General features: G+C 43.3%; 1 protein-coding gene across 2 annotated transcripts in view; it reads left to right on the top strand.

The window, feature by feature from the left end:
- The first annotated feature begins 13582 nt into the window (after positions 1 to 13582).
- KLHL14 (kelch like family member 14) overlaps positions 13583 to 19085 on the top strand; it is a 62594-nt gene continuing 57091 nt past the window's right edge. Inside the window, exons 1-2 of one of the 2 annotated variants that reach the window (XM_083622990.1) lie at positions 13583 to 14390; positions 16069 to 17091. In XM_083622990.1, the coding sequence (XP_083479116.1) occupies positions 16112 to 17091 (980 nt within the window). In that variant the 5' untranslated portion in view covers positions 13583 to 14390; positions 16069 to 16111. Of the gene's footprint in view, positions 14391 to 14637; positions 14949 to 16068; positions 17092 to 19085 lie in introns of those variants that run through there. The other variant, XM_083622991.1, reaches the window with a different exon arrangement.

Below are 19085 nucleotides of genomic sequence, written 5' to 3'. Positions count from 1 at the left end.
ATTCCATCTGTTCAATCCAGTTCAGTTCAGTGAACTGGTTCAGTTTCAGTGGTTCATTGGGCTGTGACACTTTGCAGAAATTAGGCTAAATTAGAAAAAAAGGCTTTACATTATCTTTTAAGAGGCTGCATGGCAAGATAACTCAAAAGTGCCATTGCCTCAGTTCCCCCACCCACCTGCCTGTATGGTAAAGACAATTTAACATGTACCATTAAGGACATGTTAGACATGCCCATTTGTCCGCTGCCTTAAACCTCGATCCTTAAACATGTTTTGTGGAGCAACGTCCCATTGAAATGAATAGGATACGCTTCAATGTAATATGCTTAAAAGTGAGGTGTTAAGTTTGATATTTCTCTCGCACACAAGCACACAACTCATGCAGCTCTCAACCTGCACACCCCTGACTCGCTTCTCCACACAGTATGAGAGATTTAGCAGCAAAACAACCCTTTTGGCAACTTGAATAGGAAGTACGCTGTCTAGCTGATTGACTAGAATTCCACTTTGTTTGACTGAATGCCTTTTTTAATCAAGCAAGTCAGAGTAATCCAAATTATTTGCCTAACACAGCACTTAAAAAAAAAGAACCAAAAGCCAAATGTGAGAAGTACATATTTTCTAATTAAAAACATTATATTGTAACAATTCAGTCCTAGACATATTTGCATGAATGTAGGTCCTGTTAACAATGAGGATTGTTATATGCATGGGAATTAGTAAAATACAATAATTTTAGCCCTTTATTGTTTAAACCAGAGTCCCACAAGAGTTTTACAGTTGGTGGTGTACACCTGTATTGGGGAGATTTAATAGATTATGCACACCTTTACTGTGAGAGCTGTTCCATGGTTCTCATAATTTTCTGGCTCACATGAGCAGGATTTAAAATGCAGAAATGAGAACTGTAACAGTAAAGCATCAGCAGCTATCACTGGGCCGTGTCTTATTTATGAAATCAACTATTTTGTCAACCTATTTTGGCCCATGGGCATACTGGGATTTCTGAATGAGTGCTTAGGCACCACCACATCTGTTCACTTCTCCCCCTCCTTCATTGGATGATGCTTCCTACTCCTTGAGACAGAGAGAGAAAAAGCATACCCACAGAGACCACTTTTCCAGTGGGGCTGGGTGAAAGCCGTTTACAGTACAATTAATCTGAGATTTGGAAAGGGCAAATAATTTAAAGAGGAAGTGGGAAAGAGTGTCACTCCTCCAACTTCCTCCTTCAGCAAGAGAAAAGGCAACCACGCTTATCACCTCAAGACCAAGGGCACAATGGTGTAGGCTCATAAGCTTTGTGGACACCAGGGAAAGCCGTCAACTGCAGCACTTTGCCTACAGGTGCTGTTTAGCAACCCCTGAATTAGACAGTACAGCTTCAAGCAGGAAATGAACATCTGACTCCAAGTGGCCATTGCATGGAAGGAAGGAGAGCAGCAGCGTACATTCCTGTTCTGCAGGTCCAGGTTTTTCTTGGTTGGGGGTGGCGGACAAGCGGTTGACACCCCAGCACAGTCCTTTGGCTGAATTGCTTTTCCACTCTGAACTTTCAATATAAAGTTTCACCAAAGAGATACCTAGTGCTAGAGCAGCACCCTGCATTCACAGAACTTTATGGCCAATGGTTCTTTTCAGCTGGTAAGCAAAGTTCAAGCTGTGTATAACACTAGGTTTAATATCTCTGTGGGCAAGGCTGGGCAGACTATTGTTTTCTAGAAAGCTCTTCACAGTTTGATTGGAGGCCAGAAATAATTACAGCTGTAAGAACAGAGGAAGATCTATGAGTATTAGTATTTGAACCAAATCCTTCATTCCTTTTTAGGGAGAAACAAAAATTATATCCCCGCTTCTGCATTTTAGCATCTCTTGGTGCATCCGTCTCCATTCATCAGGGTGATTTTATGTCTTTTTATTTTTCTCAGCCTGCACTTGCTGCTAAATCCTTTCAGATGATAGTTGTCCTTGTGTTTCAAGGCAAGTAGCCACAGGATTTATCCTTTCTTTCAGCTGTTTCTGCTTTTCTTCCTGCTGCTTCTTTCTTCACTATTTTTTGGTAGTTTGTCATCTCAACTTTTCCTCAACTTTTTCATACCCACTTGAAATGTTATGTGTCCCCCATTCTTTTCCACCAAAGCCTCTTAATGCCTAAGTGAAAGTTTCAAACTAATTCCCAGTCTAGAACATTATGATTACAAATTAAATTTATTAGCAGAGATCTCTGTCTCTCCTTGGATTTTGTTGTCTTCAAACGCAGTAGAATGCTAACCATGGTCCTACTCCACTCTTCCCAAACATGGTACCCTACAAATGCTGTTGGACAAAATACATGGGATAGAACAGAATAACCCTTTCTATTTTGCACATCTCCAAAAAAATTTGGTACTGTTATTGGCTCAAAAAAAATAGACACAAATGTTTTAGAAATGCATATTTCAGGATAAAATACATTTAGAAAATGCACACATTAAGAGGAAATGTTTTAAAAATATTATCAGTTGACAAAAGCTGAGATAGCTCAGTTGGTAGAACATGGATCTCTTAACCTTGGGGTCATGGGTTCAAACCTCATGTTGGGCAAAAGATTCCTGCATTGCAGGGGACTGGACTAGATACCTTTCATGATACTACATAGAATGCTACAATTCTATGATTCTATGAAGTCTATACTTAAATATGAATGTTCCACAAATTAATGTGGCAATAATTGTATACATGTGTGTAGGTGAAGAAGCTGTTGTGAACTGGAAATTTGTCCTTGAGGCAAATGATAGCATAGGACCTCTCCCATTCCCTGTTGAAAAGGCAAGCTGACTAACAGTTGTGTCTTACTTCAACACTGTAAATGGGTGGGTCATTGTGCTCAGCTTCATCTGAGGACAGCAGGCTAGTCTGAGGCAAGCTATGTGGCACACAGTGTTCTGGCCTCCAACACTACCCTATTGGTCCCCATCCTTCAGCCTCTTCTGTGAACACCTTGCTCTGCCTTAGTGGTAGGACTGTCCCTGTCTTCAGTGTTTCTCCAATCAATGATAAATCGTTTACTGCTGGGAAGCTCATCGGAGCTATCTCTTGCCCCATTTTTCTGCATATTGCTGCTGCACTGGATTCTCAAAGCTGAAGCTGAATGAACAAAACCTCTTGACAGGAAGGTGGGTTTTCACTTTCCACTGGCTGCAATAACTGCAGACTCTCCTATTCTTCCCACAACTTCAAATCTTTTAACAAGTATCATTTTAAAAACACAAATTGTTGTCAAGAGCTGTGAATAAATATCGAGGCAGAGCAAGACATCATCTCATGTTTTGGGTTATTCCAGAGATGGTGAGTTTTGATCCAAGATTACACACCAGTTTTAGGAATTGTTCCAAAAGTATATCCCCCAAGCCCTGATTAGTTTGGGATGTTGGGATAATGTCCTGTGGGACCAGAATTGATTATAATTGTTTGTAACAGCTGCCAATAACTGCAATTCTACATGACGGTTACAGAAGTAATCTCTCTCATGGGAAGATGGTTTACAAAATGGAAATAATTTACAGAAAGAGAAAGGATTATTGCCATAATAAAACTGATCACTAAATTATGACAGAGTTGCCACAAACTCCGTCTTACGCAAATAATAACAGTGTGTGGGAAGGTATGCAAAAATAAACATTCCCTCCAGTAAAGGATTATGGGAACTCCATAAATTATAAGTCAAACGATTTGCTATATTTTTTTCTCAATACAGTGCACTATCCAGTGAAAGACATCATACAAAGTTGGATCATTGGTCTATCTTGCTCTGTATGATCTGCACTGACTGGCAGCTGCACTCCAGAATTTCACTCCAGAACTTGAGACCTCTGGAATGAAAAACTTGCACTGTACTACTAACTACAGCAACGTCCCTTGGAGCCAAAGAATTTGGATTTAAGTGAATTTAGTACTGCTGTGCCATCAAGCTTTCTTTGCAAAGACCATTAGCAAACTGTGTGTGTGTGCAGCACAGCATATCTCTCTCTTTATCTAAGATACTCCTGGCATGTCTTGAAGTACAGCCTCAACATAGCTATCCCAATCGATGCCACACACCACCACTGTCAGACCACATGACTCCTCTCATCCACACCAGGAGGTTTCTAAATAGGCACATTGGCCAGGAGCCAAAGTTCCATGAAACTTACTCCATGAGCCAAAATGCTTTAGACTTATTTTCATCAAATAGCAGCAGCCCACCACTTTTGAAATGCAGAGGTGTTTCAAAAGCAGTTTGTGATCTAGAACAGGGACCAGCAGCTCAAAAGACAAAATAAATAAATCCCAATCTACCACAAGCCCTTTGCATGAGCCTAAGCAACTAATAAGATCCTGGACACAGACAACTGAATTCCATTGCGCTTTTGGACAGAGCGACAATCAGTGGTTGTGCATTCCACACATTCTGTGGATCTCTGTGTGAGAAGGGAGTATTGTATCTGGCACAAAATTTGATATCGTAACACAAAAAAAGTATCACGGGTTTTCATTTTTCATGCCAAGTAACAGAACTTTGGAGAGGGGGGTTAAAGAAGCATGCGTATCTACATAAGATACATAAACTTTTAGAGTGGTATTCAACTAAGTCTTACTCAGAGTGATGCGAGTGAGATGATTGTCAATGCAGGGGTAGCTTGAAAAATATTTTACCTGCCCATTGATGTTGGAGCAGGGGCTTCTTTTAACAGATCTGGGGGTGGTGTAAAGTTCTGCCACTGATAGGGATGTAGCTGTGAATTGAAGGAGCATCACTGCATACATCGTCAATGGGTTCCACCCCTGCACCACCCACATTCTGCCCGCTTCACTGTGTTTCAGCCATTCCACCAGTGTCTGTTTTGTGGTGGCAGCACATCTTGTATTGCACCAGGGTAGCAGGACTTCCACTAAATCCTAAGGCCCCTCAGCCAGCAGATCTGAAAAGAGGATTGCACCCTACAAGACTGCTAATGACTCTAGTCAAATAGAGGCAGTCTCAAAAATCTTCACAGTGAGAAAGCCATCATTCACTCATATTCCATACAAAACTATAAGGGGAAAAGAAAGGTTTGTATTTTAAGGTTTGCATTGCTCTTTTTAGCTAAATGGCAGTGCACCTGGAAGAAAGGCATACTAACCAGATATCTTTGAGTGTGACAAGATAATTCATTTAATTTATTTTGCATAAAAATGAATAAGGATCTGATTACAGTAACAAGCCTAAGATATGATTAATAGCTAAAGTGTGCTGCTGCCATTTTATTTCCTATCTCCTGCTCCGACTCCTCTTTAACACTCAGGTAACTGTCAAAAACGGACCTAGCTATTATGGATGACAAGGGGTAAATGCCTTCATGTTGTCCTCCAAAGGTTAAAGTTTACCAGCCTCAGTTGGAAGCCACAATCTCCAATAACCATTAATCCACTAAACTCCAGTAGGAGTGAACATATTTATTGCTGCAGTCACTAAAGGGTGAAATAAAGATTAGTTTTTAGTTAGGAACGCAAAGCTTTTTAGATCAATACAGACCCACTGCTGGAATCAATCTAAACTTTGGAGATTTTTAGGTAAAGATTTACAGGGCTCTCTTTTGCACAGTTAATATTCCAAAACTCGGGGGTGGGGTGGGGGTGGGGGGAGTTGTCTGTGCTACATTACATAGTAATCAAATTGAGTAAACACTAGTCACTTCATAAACTGACCTCGGCTGTGCACATAGCAAATGAGTGTACAGTGATAAAAACACCCATAATGTGGATTGTAAATTTGCCAATAAACAGGTAAAGCCAAAATGCGTACATAGGCTAACATGATAAAATGTTAGAAGTTACATTTGTCTATTTGAAAACATAAATAATCAATAGACATTAATAATGAAATTGTTGTTGCGTTTCTTTATTACTGTGCATATTAAGCGTCTCAATTATTTTTACTTAGTTTGATAGATAAATGTATACACTCATTTTGTGCAAGCCTTTGAAGAGGATATAGAATTGCCTTTCAAAACAGAAGCTACTCTTTAGATGAAAGAGCAAGTGGACTGGAAATACACAGCTTGTTATACCCCTCTGCTGTTCATGTTTGATGCATGTATACAATTTATTATGCAATTTCGTCAGATTTGACAAAGTAATTGCCTGGCAAGCCACACAAAAGGTCTGAAGGTGGAGTAGAAAACGACTTAATAGATCAGTGTCTATAAATGATATTAATAGGCATTATATATGTGTGGCAGACACCTAAATTGTTTTCTGCATTGTCACATGATTATATTATGACATTCCATGTATTAAATTCATTTTCATCAACACGGCCAAGACAAAAGTATTCTGGTATAGTGAACTGTAACTTCTCAAAAATCACGAGTCATTCCTATAACCTAATATTTAATACCTCTCACAAGATCATGTGTGTTTTAATGCACTTGAGAGAAAGAACAACAAATTTTAACTGGATAGTAGGCAGTATCTTTCACTCTCCTTATCATATCCTAACATTACAGATAGCAACCTACACTTTACAACTTATATAAAGCGGGATAGGGTAACTATTTCTTCTAAATCAGCATTTCCCAACTAGTGGGCCATGACCTGCAGTGGGTTGTGAAATCTTTGCAGGTAAGTCTTGGGCTTTAAAAGCAAACTCAAAATAATTATTGTTTGTAATCCTTAACTGGTACAATGAACACCTTGTACATTTTTGTTTTTTCTTTGTTTTTGATAAGTTATAATGCTCTGTTGACCCTTGTAACTGAATGTCAGAAAGGCTTGAGTTTTGCATTTTAGCACTTGGGAACTAATCCCTGTTGGCTGGTGGCAGATAAGACATAAGGTCCAAAATTCAGGTGACCATAAATTGATGGGTCACATAAATTTGGACTTGTTGGTAATGATAATGATGATGATAGGAGTAGTGGTGGTAATAATAATAATAATAATATCTATATCACAGACCCTCTTGGTATTGCTGGACCCCAGGTCTGATTCAGCATGGGCAATGGTGAGGGATGATGCAGAGTTCAGCAACATTTTGCTACAGGTATCCCATCCTTATGCTAAATGGCAATGATTAAACTTAACATACCTCTTATATCACATCAACACAACCAATGGAAAGAGAAGCACTCTTATCTTTCTATCTATGGTCCCAGAGTATGTTCTGAAGTCATATTTTAATGTATGTGTTATTTATTTGTGGCTGTAAATCACTCCGAGTTACATTTGTAAGTAAAAAAGACTAGTAAGTAGTAGTGGTGGTAGTAACAATAATAGAGTGCAATAGCAACATTGCTGAAGCTAAGCCTATGTCTAGTCAGTTCCTGGAAACCCTGTGTATGTCTCCTTAATGTTTCATGATGGAAGAACATAAGATATAAGATTTAAATAAATTAAAATGAAATAAATGCATATTTTCATTGTGCATTTATTATGCAACAGCAGAAATCCAACATTTTTTATTATTTCAGATGTATTTTGCACATTCATATACCTAAATTACAGCCATTTTAAAAAGAAAGACAGGAAGGAAGGAAGGAAGGAAGGAATTTCACAGCAGATGGATCTTGTTTTCTACACCCTGTCCTTTTGTTATATTATCAGCATAAGGTTCATCAGTGGGTCAAATTTACTGGTGGTGAATTAATCTACCTCCCACAAAGATTGCTTCTATCCCTTATATTCCATTACAAAATGCATACAAACCACCCATTTCTGCTTACATCTGTCCTGCATGGTTAATATATGTGGACTTTGTCCCAGTGTCAGTCCTCAGTTCTTTAACATGCTTAATTTAATGTTGAATTTTAGCAACAAGATGGTATTAGAGGCTGAAAGATGTGATGTGCTTAAGAAAACTACCAAATTAATAATACCGTGCCTTAATGCTGACTTTTCTTAATCATAGCAGTTAGCAATCCTGAAGATTGACATTCTTCATTACTCTTTTAGAAGGACGTAATCAAGATGAAGATATTAACCATGATCCCCTCACCTCCATTATAAGCCATGTAAACATTATGGTGGAAATGTTTTTATTATACTTATTTTAGACCAAGGAACGTATTGCCACAGGGTATCACCAAGCCATGAAACTTTAAAACAGGTCTACAGAAATTGAGACCCAGCAATCCAACCACAGTCTAACAACCATGGTCTTTTAGACACTTGACATACCCTGTTTTTGCAGTACCACAAAAGCAGCAAAAACAGGCTTTTGAAACACCCCGTCTGTGTTTCACTTGATGAATTAAAATTTGTTTTAAATTAATTTACCCTCTCCATAAATGGCAGTGATACTTGTTGCCTTGACGGTGGTTGTGCAATGTGGCTCTGCCTTCACCACCTCACTGTAACAGGCCTTACCTCAAGTGGGAATTTGGTGCGGTGGTTTGCAACATTTCGGTCTGACATCTTGATTCAAAATTGCATCTGATGGTGTCCAAATGTGGATGAAAACTATTTCCACCTCGAGAACAATCATGTCAGATTGGATCACAGTATCTCTAGAAGCATTTGAAAGCACAGAGAACGGACAGACAGACCATTTTCCAAAATATATAGCGGATAAGTAAGTGGTTCCTCAGTATGGAATGGCAAGTGGACATCAACTATTAGTACAAATTACAGTAGTGGTTTGTTTTGAAGTTGTCTTTGTAATGTGAAGTACAGCTATTGAAGCCACCAATTCATCACATCCAAGCTCACAGCTGCCATAGGACGGTAATTATTTTCAGTCTCTTCTGACCTAAGTCCGATTTCAACTGATGATTGGAACATGAAAGGTTCCATAAACCATTATCAACTGCCTAAGGCGTTCAGTTCCCCCACAGTTTCTTTATGTAATTTAGCTTTTCAAAGAATCCCATGAAAGTCGAGTGCTTCAGCATAAAAAAAGAAGATAACTTCCTCTCTGCTTGTGTGATTTCCTGCAATGGTAAGAACTAGGGGGAAAACCCTCCATAAAAGCAAACATTTTATTTTCCTTGGCAATTTGGGGTGGGGGGAAAACTCCAAGAGTGGTCAAATCAAGATAGTGCAAAGGAATAAGCCATACATAAGTGGAGATATGTTTTGAATTTTTAAAAACACCCTACCCCCATGTAGAGCTAGTGGAATCTTGTGATATGTGTGATTAAGTTTGGATAAATGAAGAAGGGATCAATTTTGAACTCCCTGAACCTGTTTTTTTAAAAAAATAATTAATGACACAATGCAAGACAATTCCATCATGAACCTGCTGCATCATGCATGGCTTGGCCCTGAGTAAGTAGTATCTAGCTCAGTATGCTGATGCCGTCTTTTATTCGAAACAAAGAAATTAATAGATTTCAGGTGTTCGTAAATGGCGGAACTTGTGGAAGGAATATGTGTGCACGATTTCAAGGGATTTCCAAGCATTGCCACTGAGGTGGAGGACATTGTGCAGATGGCCAGGCAAGTGGGTGGTGATGGCTTTGTTGATCTCATCCAGAAAGAAGTGGAAGAGTTAATTGAAGGCCAACAGGTATTGACTTTTGAAGAGCTGGAGGGACTGGTCAGATCAAGCTCCTAATGTGAGGGTGAGGATAGTGAGCATGAGCCAGCAAGCAGGAACCTGCATAATTTTTTTCCAACTCTTCCAAGTCATAGAGACCAGTGACATCAGAGATGGAGCACAACTCATCACTACTCCTTCTCTGTCAAGGGACCAGCTTTTACTGCTCTCAACTCCCCATAAATAGGTGAAGCATCACTTCCATATTTTGTGTCTTTCTAATTAGGAGTCCAAAGGTGCTCTCTTCCAGATACTGTGCAAATATGCCCTATATCTCTAGAAGAAAAACAGCCCAGAAACCTATGAAGGTGCCTCACACTGAGCCAAACCACTGGTCCATCCAGTATCATCTATACTGACTGTGAATACAGCTTTCCAAGGCTTCAAACAGGAGCCTTTCCCAGCAATACCTGGATAAACATAGATATGGCATATATAATCTTCTGAATGTAAAGTATACACTCTACTCTACTCTTGGTCAACAGCTCTCACAAATATGATACTGCCTGTAGTAAAACAGAAGAAAATAATTCCTTTAATTTCTACTGAACCCATTTGATATCTGGTCATTTGCACTGGTGGTCAGGAAAATGCTGGGATCTAGAAGTCGAAAGAAAAAAATTGTCTAACTGATACAAACTATTTGATGGACAGTGGCTGAGAACCCTTCACTCAGCATGTATTTGTATTTCGGTATTATGTTTATATATAAATTTGCTATCACAAAAACACATTTACACATTCCCCATGCTGAATGCTACTTGCTATACTTTGTCTTCCACCTAAAATGTAAAAGCAGCAGAGATTAAAACTGCTCATAGTGCTCAGTTGAATAGACCAAACACAGGAACAGATTTCTGCACCCTGCACAAGTTGTGCTAAAATTAATCTGCTGCTATCTTTCTATTTGAAGACAAATTTGGGGTGATCCAATAGAGGTGTCCTCTAATGTACAATAACTAGAGAAGATTCCAATTCCACTTTGCCCCTGCAGCCCTCTGTTCCACTTTATTGCTGTTATGGTTGGTCTCCCAGCCCTCTGAGCCAGGATTTTCCAGGACACATGGGCTACAGTGGGAACAAAGAATTGGAGAAAACCAACCATTCTCCTGTTAGGAAGCTTTAGGCAAAGTTTGGGGTTACAGAAACTTGTGAACCAATTTTTCTGAATGGTACTCATATGTAAAATATACATCTTTATGCAACCTGTTTAGCATATTAGATTTATGATGTTTCACTAGAATCATGTTATTATTTATTAAATGTGTACCTCACCATATAGCCCTGCCATAACTCCCATACTGTTAAACATGTAAGTTAGAGAGCTCATGAACCTGTAGCTTTGTTTTGCACAAAGTATGTCGTGGGGTTTTTTTTTGGGTTTTTTTTTAAAGTGGAAGGGTGAAATTCATTGTTGACGTTCTACTTATGAAATTGCTATCTTTGGGGGGGGGGGACTACTCTACAGCTGAAAGCAAACAGACAAGTAGTAAGTGTGCATGCACACGAAAGCTCATACCAAGAACTAACTTAGTTGATCTTTAAGGTGCTACTGGAAGGGAAAAAAATTTTTTTGTTTAGACAAGTAGTAAGTGTGGAGAACCTATACATATGAGTGAGGGGCTCTATCGGTTCTGAAACCCTTCTTGATAGTATGTTTCCGAGCACAATTCAAAGTGTTGGTGCTGATATTTAAAGCCCTAAACAGCCTCGGCCAGTATACCTGAAGGAGTGTCTCCACCCCCATCATCCAACCCAGACACTGAGGTCCAGTGCCGAGGACCTTCTGGTGGTTCCCTCACTGTGAGAAGCGAAGTTACAGGGAACCAGGCAGAGGGCCTTCTCGGTTGTGGCGCCTGCCCTGTGGAACGCCCTTCCATCAGATGTCAAAGAAATAAACAACTATATGACGTTTAGAAGACATCTGAAAGCAGCCCTGTTTAGGGAAGTTTTTAATGACTGATGTTTTAATGTATTTTTAACCTTCTGTTGGAAGCCGCCCAGAGTGGCTGGGGAAATCCAGCCAGATGGGCAGGGTAGAAATAATCAATTATTATTATATTATTATTTATATCAAGTCCATAAGTAAAACTCCATGGGATTTTAATGAACCCACAGTGGTTGCTTCATATAATACTGCCCCCAAAAGGAACAATGGTGACCAAAGTGTGGAGGGTAAACTTTGCACTTCAGGCCACCTCGTGTTTACTTTTGGAAATGACACTGAACACGCATCATTCGTAGGCATATGGACATAAAACCTAACTTTGGGGATCAATCTGGATAGCAAACAAAACAACTATTTTCCATTAATGAATAGGGAACTCTCATTTCTCAGCACCAAGAATGCAATGAAAAATTGCTACGTCTGACAGAACTTCCAGAGGGACTTCTTCACAACTTAAGGCGGTATAGGATTATGTGACACATAATTTGTTTTTTAATTATTTAATGTAATATAATGTAAAATGGCCTTCAGGGGTTATTTACAGCTATAAAAGAAAGTAATACAGTAAAGTTCAACAGCAATGGAATGACAGAAAAACTGCTATTCCCAAGGGCCTTAGTAACATTCCACAGCTGTTGCTATTGATGTGTATGTGTGTGTAAACGAGCATTCTGTGCTCCTGTTTTGGCACATCTTTAGCACACACCAAACATTCAGTAGCACAAAACTGATTGTTTTGCATGGGGTTATCTCCATCTTTCTGCTAGCTGCGCTCTTCTATAAAGGTCTCTGGTGTATCAGTGTGGGGTCACTAGGTGGTTTGTGGGGACAGGGTGCACTGAATACTCCCCCGTCCAATGCAGACTATGCCCTTAGCCTGTCAATGCAATATGCCAAGACACGGAATGCTACATTAAGAAAATGTACTCTTGTATAAATTACATTGCAAAAAGTGTAAATTAATCTGAATCATTTGGCACCTTCATTTTCTTTATGATATCAGTTGCTGCACTGTAATGTGGGTCTCCCCATTTCCTGTAAAATTTGATTTCCAGCTGGTTTTCTTCCATCAGCAGATGTTTTTGCATTCTTTTGTAAACTAAGAAGGAAGAAAATAAGGGCTAGTGTTCCAGATAAACCCCCTGGCATGCATTTTAATTACAAGAGCCTTATTAGTTGGGAATCTTAAGATTTTATCCCAGCTCCAACTTTCTGTGATGTGCTTCTCTTCAAGTCTCCTTTAATGCGATTTTTATTCAAGGTCATATATTCCTTTTTGGGCATTTGGAGATTTGACAACAGAAGAACAGAGCTATAAAAGTGAGGATGTAATATATCACAGGATCAAGTGTGGACAATTTGTGCACTACTCCAGTGCCTGTTGGTGGGAGGAATACACCAAAATTTCTTCAAAGACCTATGACTCAATTTAATAAAGCATCCACAAAACCTGCACCAAACCACCACCACCTCCTACCTCGCCCTAGGAAATGAGTGGTGCAAGTTCATAAGAATCTCTAGATCAGGCAAAAAGTTGAAAGGCTCCTCTTGCTAAAGAGTAGTTGTTTTCCTGCGGTTTGGGTCAGGCTTCTGCACTGCAAAGTCTCTAAACTGGAAGGCGAATCTGGCAATATGCTAATCTGACAATAAAAAGTGACTTCTGAACCTTTTCTCTGCTGAGGAGCTGACAGTGAAGCACAGAGACAGTTGTCTAACCAGACAAAATGACAGAGAAAATATGCTTTCAAACAAGAGCATAAATTGTAGGTGGTGCAGATGAATCAAAGAAAAAGCAACAGCTATAGTACTAATATTATGCACTAGCCTCACTTTACCTCTGCTTCTTCATCTCTCTCCTTCACATATGCATGAATGGAGGGTGTACCCTGTCAAACTAATAACAGAGGGTTGGGGGGGTGACAATATCTCTTGTACTGAGACCAGACATTTCCATCACATGGGGCAGCTAGGGAGGGGAGGGGAGGCAGAAAACAAATATAGTGCAGTATGAATCCAACACCATTCTGTGCAGACACAAAAGTTTGCATATTGCACTGGGCGCTTGAAGATCATAAATCTATGCATGAGAAAGATGTAGTGGAAATTTTTTTGGGGGGATTAGAGTTTATTTTTGTCATCTCTGTGAGACAGCTACTCATTCATCCAGATCACAGCTAAGAAAAAAAGCTGGTCACAGAAATTAGCAGTTTCAGCTCAGCAGCAAAGTCGCCAGCCTGTGAAGGCAGAGAGAAATTGACTAATTAGCAATGCGCACTAAAACTTGACGGTTCTTTATAGAGAGAGAGAGACGAGAGAGAGGAGAGAGAGAGAGAGGCAGAGGAGGGGGTCGCTTTCTCCCCTTCTTTCTTCCAAAGATGTTTGAAATCGCAGTCATTTACGCTCGACAATTTTTACAATAGCCTTGAGCCATAATTTTGCGAGTCTCTCCAGCATCCATCCCCCTGTATGGTCTCTCTCCACCGGCCATGCACGACCGTTTCTCTCCCCAACCGTGGATTTCCTATTACTCTCGTTACGACTCACTGAGCCCCAGGCCCAAGGATAATGATGTGTTGTTTCTTGGTAGCATAATTTGTCACACGTACATTTTTTCTTCTTCTTCTCTTGCAGAAAGCTCTGCGCGCGCTCTCTCTCTCTCTTTCTCTCTCTCCCCTTCTCCCTCTCGTACATTTTCTTGCTGTTGCTAATTCATGGTGATCAAATGATGTACGACAAAATAAATTGTAAAGAGTGACTGCTTGGAGTTGGGCACCAGAAGGTTTTTTTGTTTTGTTTTTTTGTTTTTGGAAGGAGCGATCAAACCTTTAAAAAGGAAGGACAATTGATTTTTTTTTTTAGGGGGGGAGCTTAAGTGAACCTTTACTTTGGCAGCTGGTTGTGGAGCAGGTAAGTTTCTGGCCTTCGGTCTATCCGTCTTGAGTATTTTCTCTCTCTCTCGTGGCTTGTTTATTGTCGTGAAAACGGGGCGTGTGTGTGTGTGTGTGTGTGCGCGTGTGGTTTCCGTGGGATTAGAAGTATGTGGCGATCGGGGGGGTGCACTTGTGTTACACGCACGTCTTTGGAGAATAAACTCCGATTGCAAGAAATGGTCAAAGGAGGAAGAAAGAAGGGGAGGGCGGATGAGAGGTGTGTGTGAAGGGGGGGGAGAGGAATGACCGGGTCCACTTAAAGGGAGAGGCTCTTGGAGATTTCTGAAACCCCGACTGTTGGGAGGCAAGGGAAGTGACCGGGGAAGGGGACCTCCCTGCCACCTGGCCACAGGCGAAGACTGCAAGCGCTGCCCACCAGAAGGGGAAGCTACAATGGAAGTAGCAGCCCTCGCCGGGATCCCGCAGAGAAGCCGTGGCGGCGGCGGCGGCGGCGCTGGCTGTTGCCGCGGAGGGCTCGGCTCTGCCGGAGGCGGGCGACGGCCAGCGCGGGTCTCTTTCCCCTCAGCGCGAGCAGGTGCAACTCCCAGGTTAAGGCTCGGTGTATTGATTCCCCTCAGCCGCCGCCGCCCTCAGAGTCCAGGCGACTTTGGCTTGGGGAGCTCCGGCTCCTGGCGGCGCAGGGGCACTTTTCCCCGCCCGCCTCTTCCTTCTCCTTCCCTCATGCCCCCCAATCTCTCTCTTTCCCCCCTTCACATCCACCCACCTCCCCACTCGAACTTCCCAGAGTTGCCGGAGTTAAAGCGGCGCCGCCTTCCGCCCACAGGAAAAGCAACCCGCGCAGAATCAACGCCAGATTCTGGCGGGGGACTCGGCTCGGCCTGCCTCTCTCCCCGCTTTGCCCAATGCAGTGCAGCACGCGCAGCGAGAGGCGGCCGGAGTTGGGTGCACACCGCTGCCCCCTCTCCTCTCCTCCTCTCTCACAGACGAGGACATTCCTTCCTTCCCCCCCCCCCCCCGCCCTCGCGGTGCTGCTTCAAGGCGAAGCGTCTGGCGGTTCTGCAGACGCCGTCCCTCGCAAAGGCGGGAAAGGCGCAGTTTGGGGAAGGGGAGGGGCATCCGACAGGGGCATCTTCAGGCAGGCTGTCTGAAATAGCGGCCTGGCCGCCCTCGACTTTGGCAAGGGCTGCGTGGTTTTTCCGCCCGCCCTCTCTTTCGTCTGGATAGTTTCTCTGAGAGTTTCCGCCGCTTGCCGTACAAGCCCAAACTCTACCCCACCTTCCTTTCCCGCCTCCTGCGAAGGGAGCAGCAGCAGCAGCAGTGTGGCGCGCAAGTGGCGCGCGCGCCTCCTCCGCTCCTCCCGGGTTGAAAGAAAGTAGTTGCCCACGAGCCGTGTCCCACCCCCACCCCCCGCCATTTCGGGAGGGAAGCAGCAGCAGCAGCGCTTGCTGGGGATGAAAGCCCAAGCCCCATGGCGGGGGGAGGGCAGCACACCGAGAGTTTTAAGCAGCCCCAAGCCCGCCGTGGCGGCGGCGGGGGCGGCTGAGCAGGACGCGTCTCGGCGCTTGCGATAAGGATGGACACGCCAGGCCTGTAAAAGCTCCGCGTTTGTTCTTGTGTGCCCCCCTCCACCCCCAGCCTCTCAACCACTCGTTTCCTCACCCCACCCCACCCCGCCTTGCCCCCTCTTTGCCCAGGTCGGAGGAGGCTTTCCAGTCAGGTGCGCTGAGGTTGCCCGCCATGTCCAGGTCCGGGGACCGAACGTCTACCTTCGACCCGAGCCATAGCGACAACCTGCTCCACGGCCTCAACCTGCTGTGGAGGAAGCAGCTCTTCTGCGACGTGACCCTGACGGCGCAAGGCCAGCAGTTCCATTGCCACAAGGCCGTGCTGGCCTCGTGCTCGCAGTACTTCCGATCGCTCTTCTCCAGCACCGCCGGAGGAGGAGGAGGCGGAGGCGGAGGAGGCGGCGGCGGGGGGAGTGGGCACCACCACCACCACCCGCTGGGCGTCGGACCAGGTGCTCAGGACGGCCTACCCTCCAAAGAGCAGCAGCAGCAGCAGCAGCAGCAGCAGGAAGAGTCCGGCACGCCCTCCTCGTCCCCGGAGGACAAGCTGCTGGCCAGCCCGCGGGCCATCAACAACCTGGTGCTGCAGGGCTGCTCGTCGATCGGGCTGCGCCTGGTGCTCGAGTACCTGTACACGGCCAACGTGACCCTGTCCCTGGACACGGTGGAGGAGGTGCTGTCGGTCAGCAAGATCCTGCACATCCCGCAGGTCACCAAGCTGTGCGTGCAGTTCCTCAACGACCAGATCTCGGTGCAGAACTACAAGCAGGTGTGCAAGATCGCCGCCTTGCACGGCCTCGAGGAGACCAAGAAGCTGGCCAACAAGTACCTGGTGGAGGACGTGCTGCTGCTCAACTTCGAGGAGATGCGCGCCCTGCTGGACTCGCTGCCTCCCCCCGTGGAGTCGGAGCTGGCGCTCTTCCAGATGTCCGTGCTGTGGCTGGAGCACGACCGAGAGACCCGCATGCAGTACGCGCCGGACCTCATGAAGCGCCTGCGCTTCGCCCTCATCCCGGCCCCGGAGCTCGTCGAGCGGGTCCAGTCGGTGGATTTCATGCGGACCGACCCCGTCTGCCAGAAGCTGCTTCTGGACGCCATGAACTACCACCTGATGCCCTTCAGGCAGCACTGCAGGCAGAGCCTGGCCAGCAGGTAAGTAAGAGAAGGCGAAGCGGGCGGGCGGGCGGGGGGTCCAAGTCAGATAAAGCCTCATACTTTGCATCGGATTAGCTGCGTGTGTACATGAAACTTGAGGTTCAAAAGTTGACTTCAGCACTACAGAGCTGTGAGCAAAACAGGGACAGCGCCTGGCTGAGGCGGTGGGTTGAACACACCCTCCCATAGGCACTGGATGAAAATAGAGAGGAAATATATATTGGGGGGGGCACTATAGCAACAGCCACAGGGATATCATGGCTCAAAAAGGAGCCATGGCTTAGATATTTGGGGCCCTTTAAAGATGCTGCAGCTGTTTTGGATAGTCACTTCCTACTGCATCAATAACACGTGCAGAAAGTTTGCAGACAACTGAAGCTGAACCCTTATGTGGAAGGAAGTCACATAGGGACTTATTTCTCAGTAGACCTATATAGGATTGTGCTGTGGATTTCTGCTTGTGCTCTTGTGGGTGAGCTTGTGATAAAGGATACAGGTCAGTTCCTTGTGTGATGCACTTGGATGAAAGTTCGGGCTGTAGGGAAAGTTCGAGCAAATAACTTGCCCTGTTCGAGACCTGTCAAAATGTATGAGGAATTGCACCCACACTTTTCTGGAAGATGCTTTGTTGATACAGCCCACGGTGAAGTGTTTTGAAGAAAGCAAAGTACTTTTAAAATTTATTTAAATATTTTGATTTAGGGGCAGTGGCGTAGCGTGGGTTGTCAGCACCCGGGGCAAGGCAAGTAATTTGCGCCCCCTAACCCGTGGATTTGCGCCCCCTAACCCGTGGATTTGCCCTAACCCCAGATGTTGCGCCCGGTGCGGCCCGCCCCCCCTGCACCCCCCACGCTACGCCACTGTTTAGGGGAGGGGAGCACAAAAGGAGAATACAGTTTTGAAAAAGGGAAGGAAAACTTCAGTAACAGGTTGTGATGTTCTCCTTAAGTGTTAAGCTGCCCAGTCACTGAACTACAGTACTTGTTAGAGGTGCGGTGCACAGCAAGCAAGACTGGTGTCAAGGGAATGTGGAATGTGCTGGATAATTTAGGAGATGTCTCTTAAAATACAATATGGGGAGAAAATTGGATGGGCAAACAGCCATGGCTTAGTAGCATCAGTTTTAAATCCCATTATGATCTCCTTGGGCCCTTTCTACAGGGATGGTATCTTGCCAGCTCCTCATCTTTCTACTGTGGAAGTTACCACAATTCTTTCTGATATAATGCTCTGTTCCCATGATACTACAATGCAATGTACAAGTTATATTTAACAGCAAAAAGTACAACTTAAAATGTGTTAATCATTAACATGCTTCACATTATTCCCAGTTTAATGTTTCACCTGTTTTATAAAACAATCCAAATACAGTGCAGATGTCTGGGTTTACATGTAGCTCTTAAAGTACTTTCTATGCTTACTCATAATACTGTCCTTGATAAAATGCAGGTATTGCCCAGGAATAGTCATGATGTCATACTGTTTGTGTTTGTGACATCATATATATTTTCCTGTTAAGTGAGTGAATGAACCATAATGTTGAAAACAAAGGGCAAAATCCATAAAAAAATATTTTAAATTGCTACTATGGGAAATGAAAGAGAAAGTGTTTAATATTATATTTTTGTGTGTAGCTATGCCTCTTTTTTGTTGTATGTATTAATATCAAACTGTCTGAAAGTCTAGACATGTCACAAAACTTTTATTTTGTCTTTTTAATATATGGTTAACAGTGAATTGTTATTAAAGTGGCATGATGGGAAAGAGTGTTGTGAGATCCATAGTGTTTTGCATATTATGGTGTTTTATTTCCCTGTGCAGAACTTAACAAAAACTCCATGTTTAACTTAAACATTTAACTTTAGCAGATGATAGCTGCAGAGCTTCTGGCTTTCTTTGTCTCTAGAGAGGCTTTGTAAAATATCTAGCTACACTTTAGTGTATCTTAGTATCAAGTATTAGGAAAAAATGTAACAGGAGCACTAAGAAAT

The sequence above is a fragment of the Podarcis filfolensis genome, assembly GCF_964270895.1.
Source record: "Podarcis filfolensis genome assembly, chromosome: 7".
Classification (NCBI taxonomy): Eukaryota; Metazoa; Chordata; class Lepidosauria; order Squamata; family Lacertidae; genus Podarcis; species Podarcis filfolensis.
The sequence above is the reverse complement of the archived record's forward strand: the minus strand, read 5'-3'. Positions and strand labels throughout refer to the sequence as shown.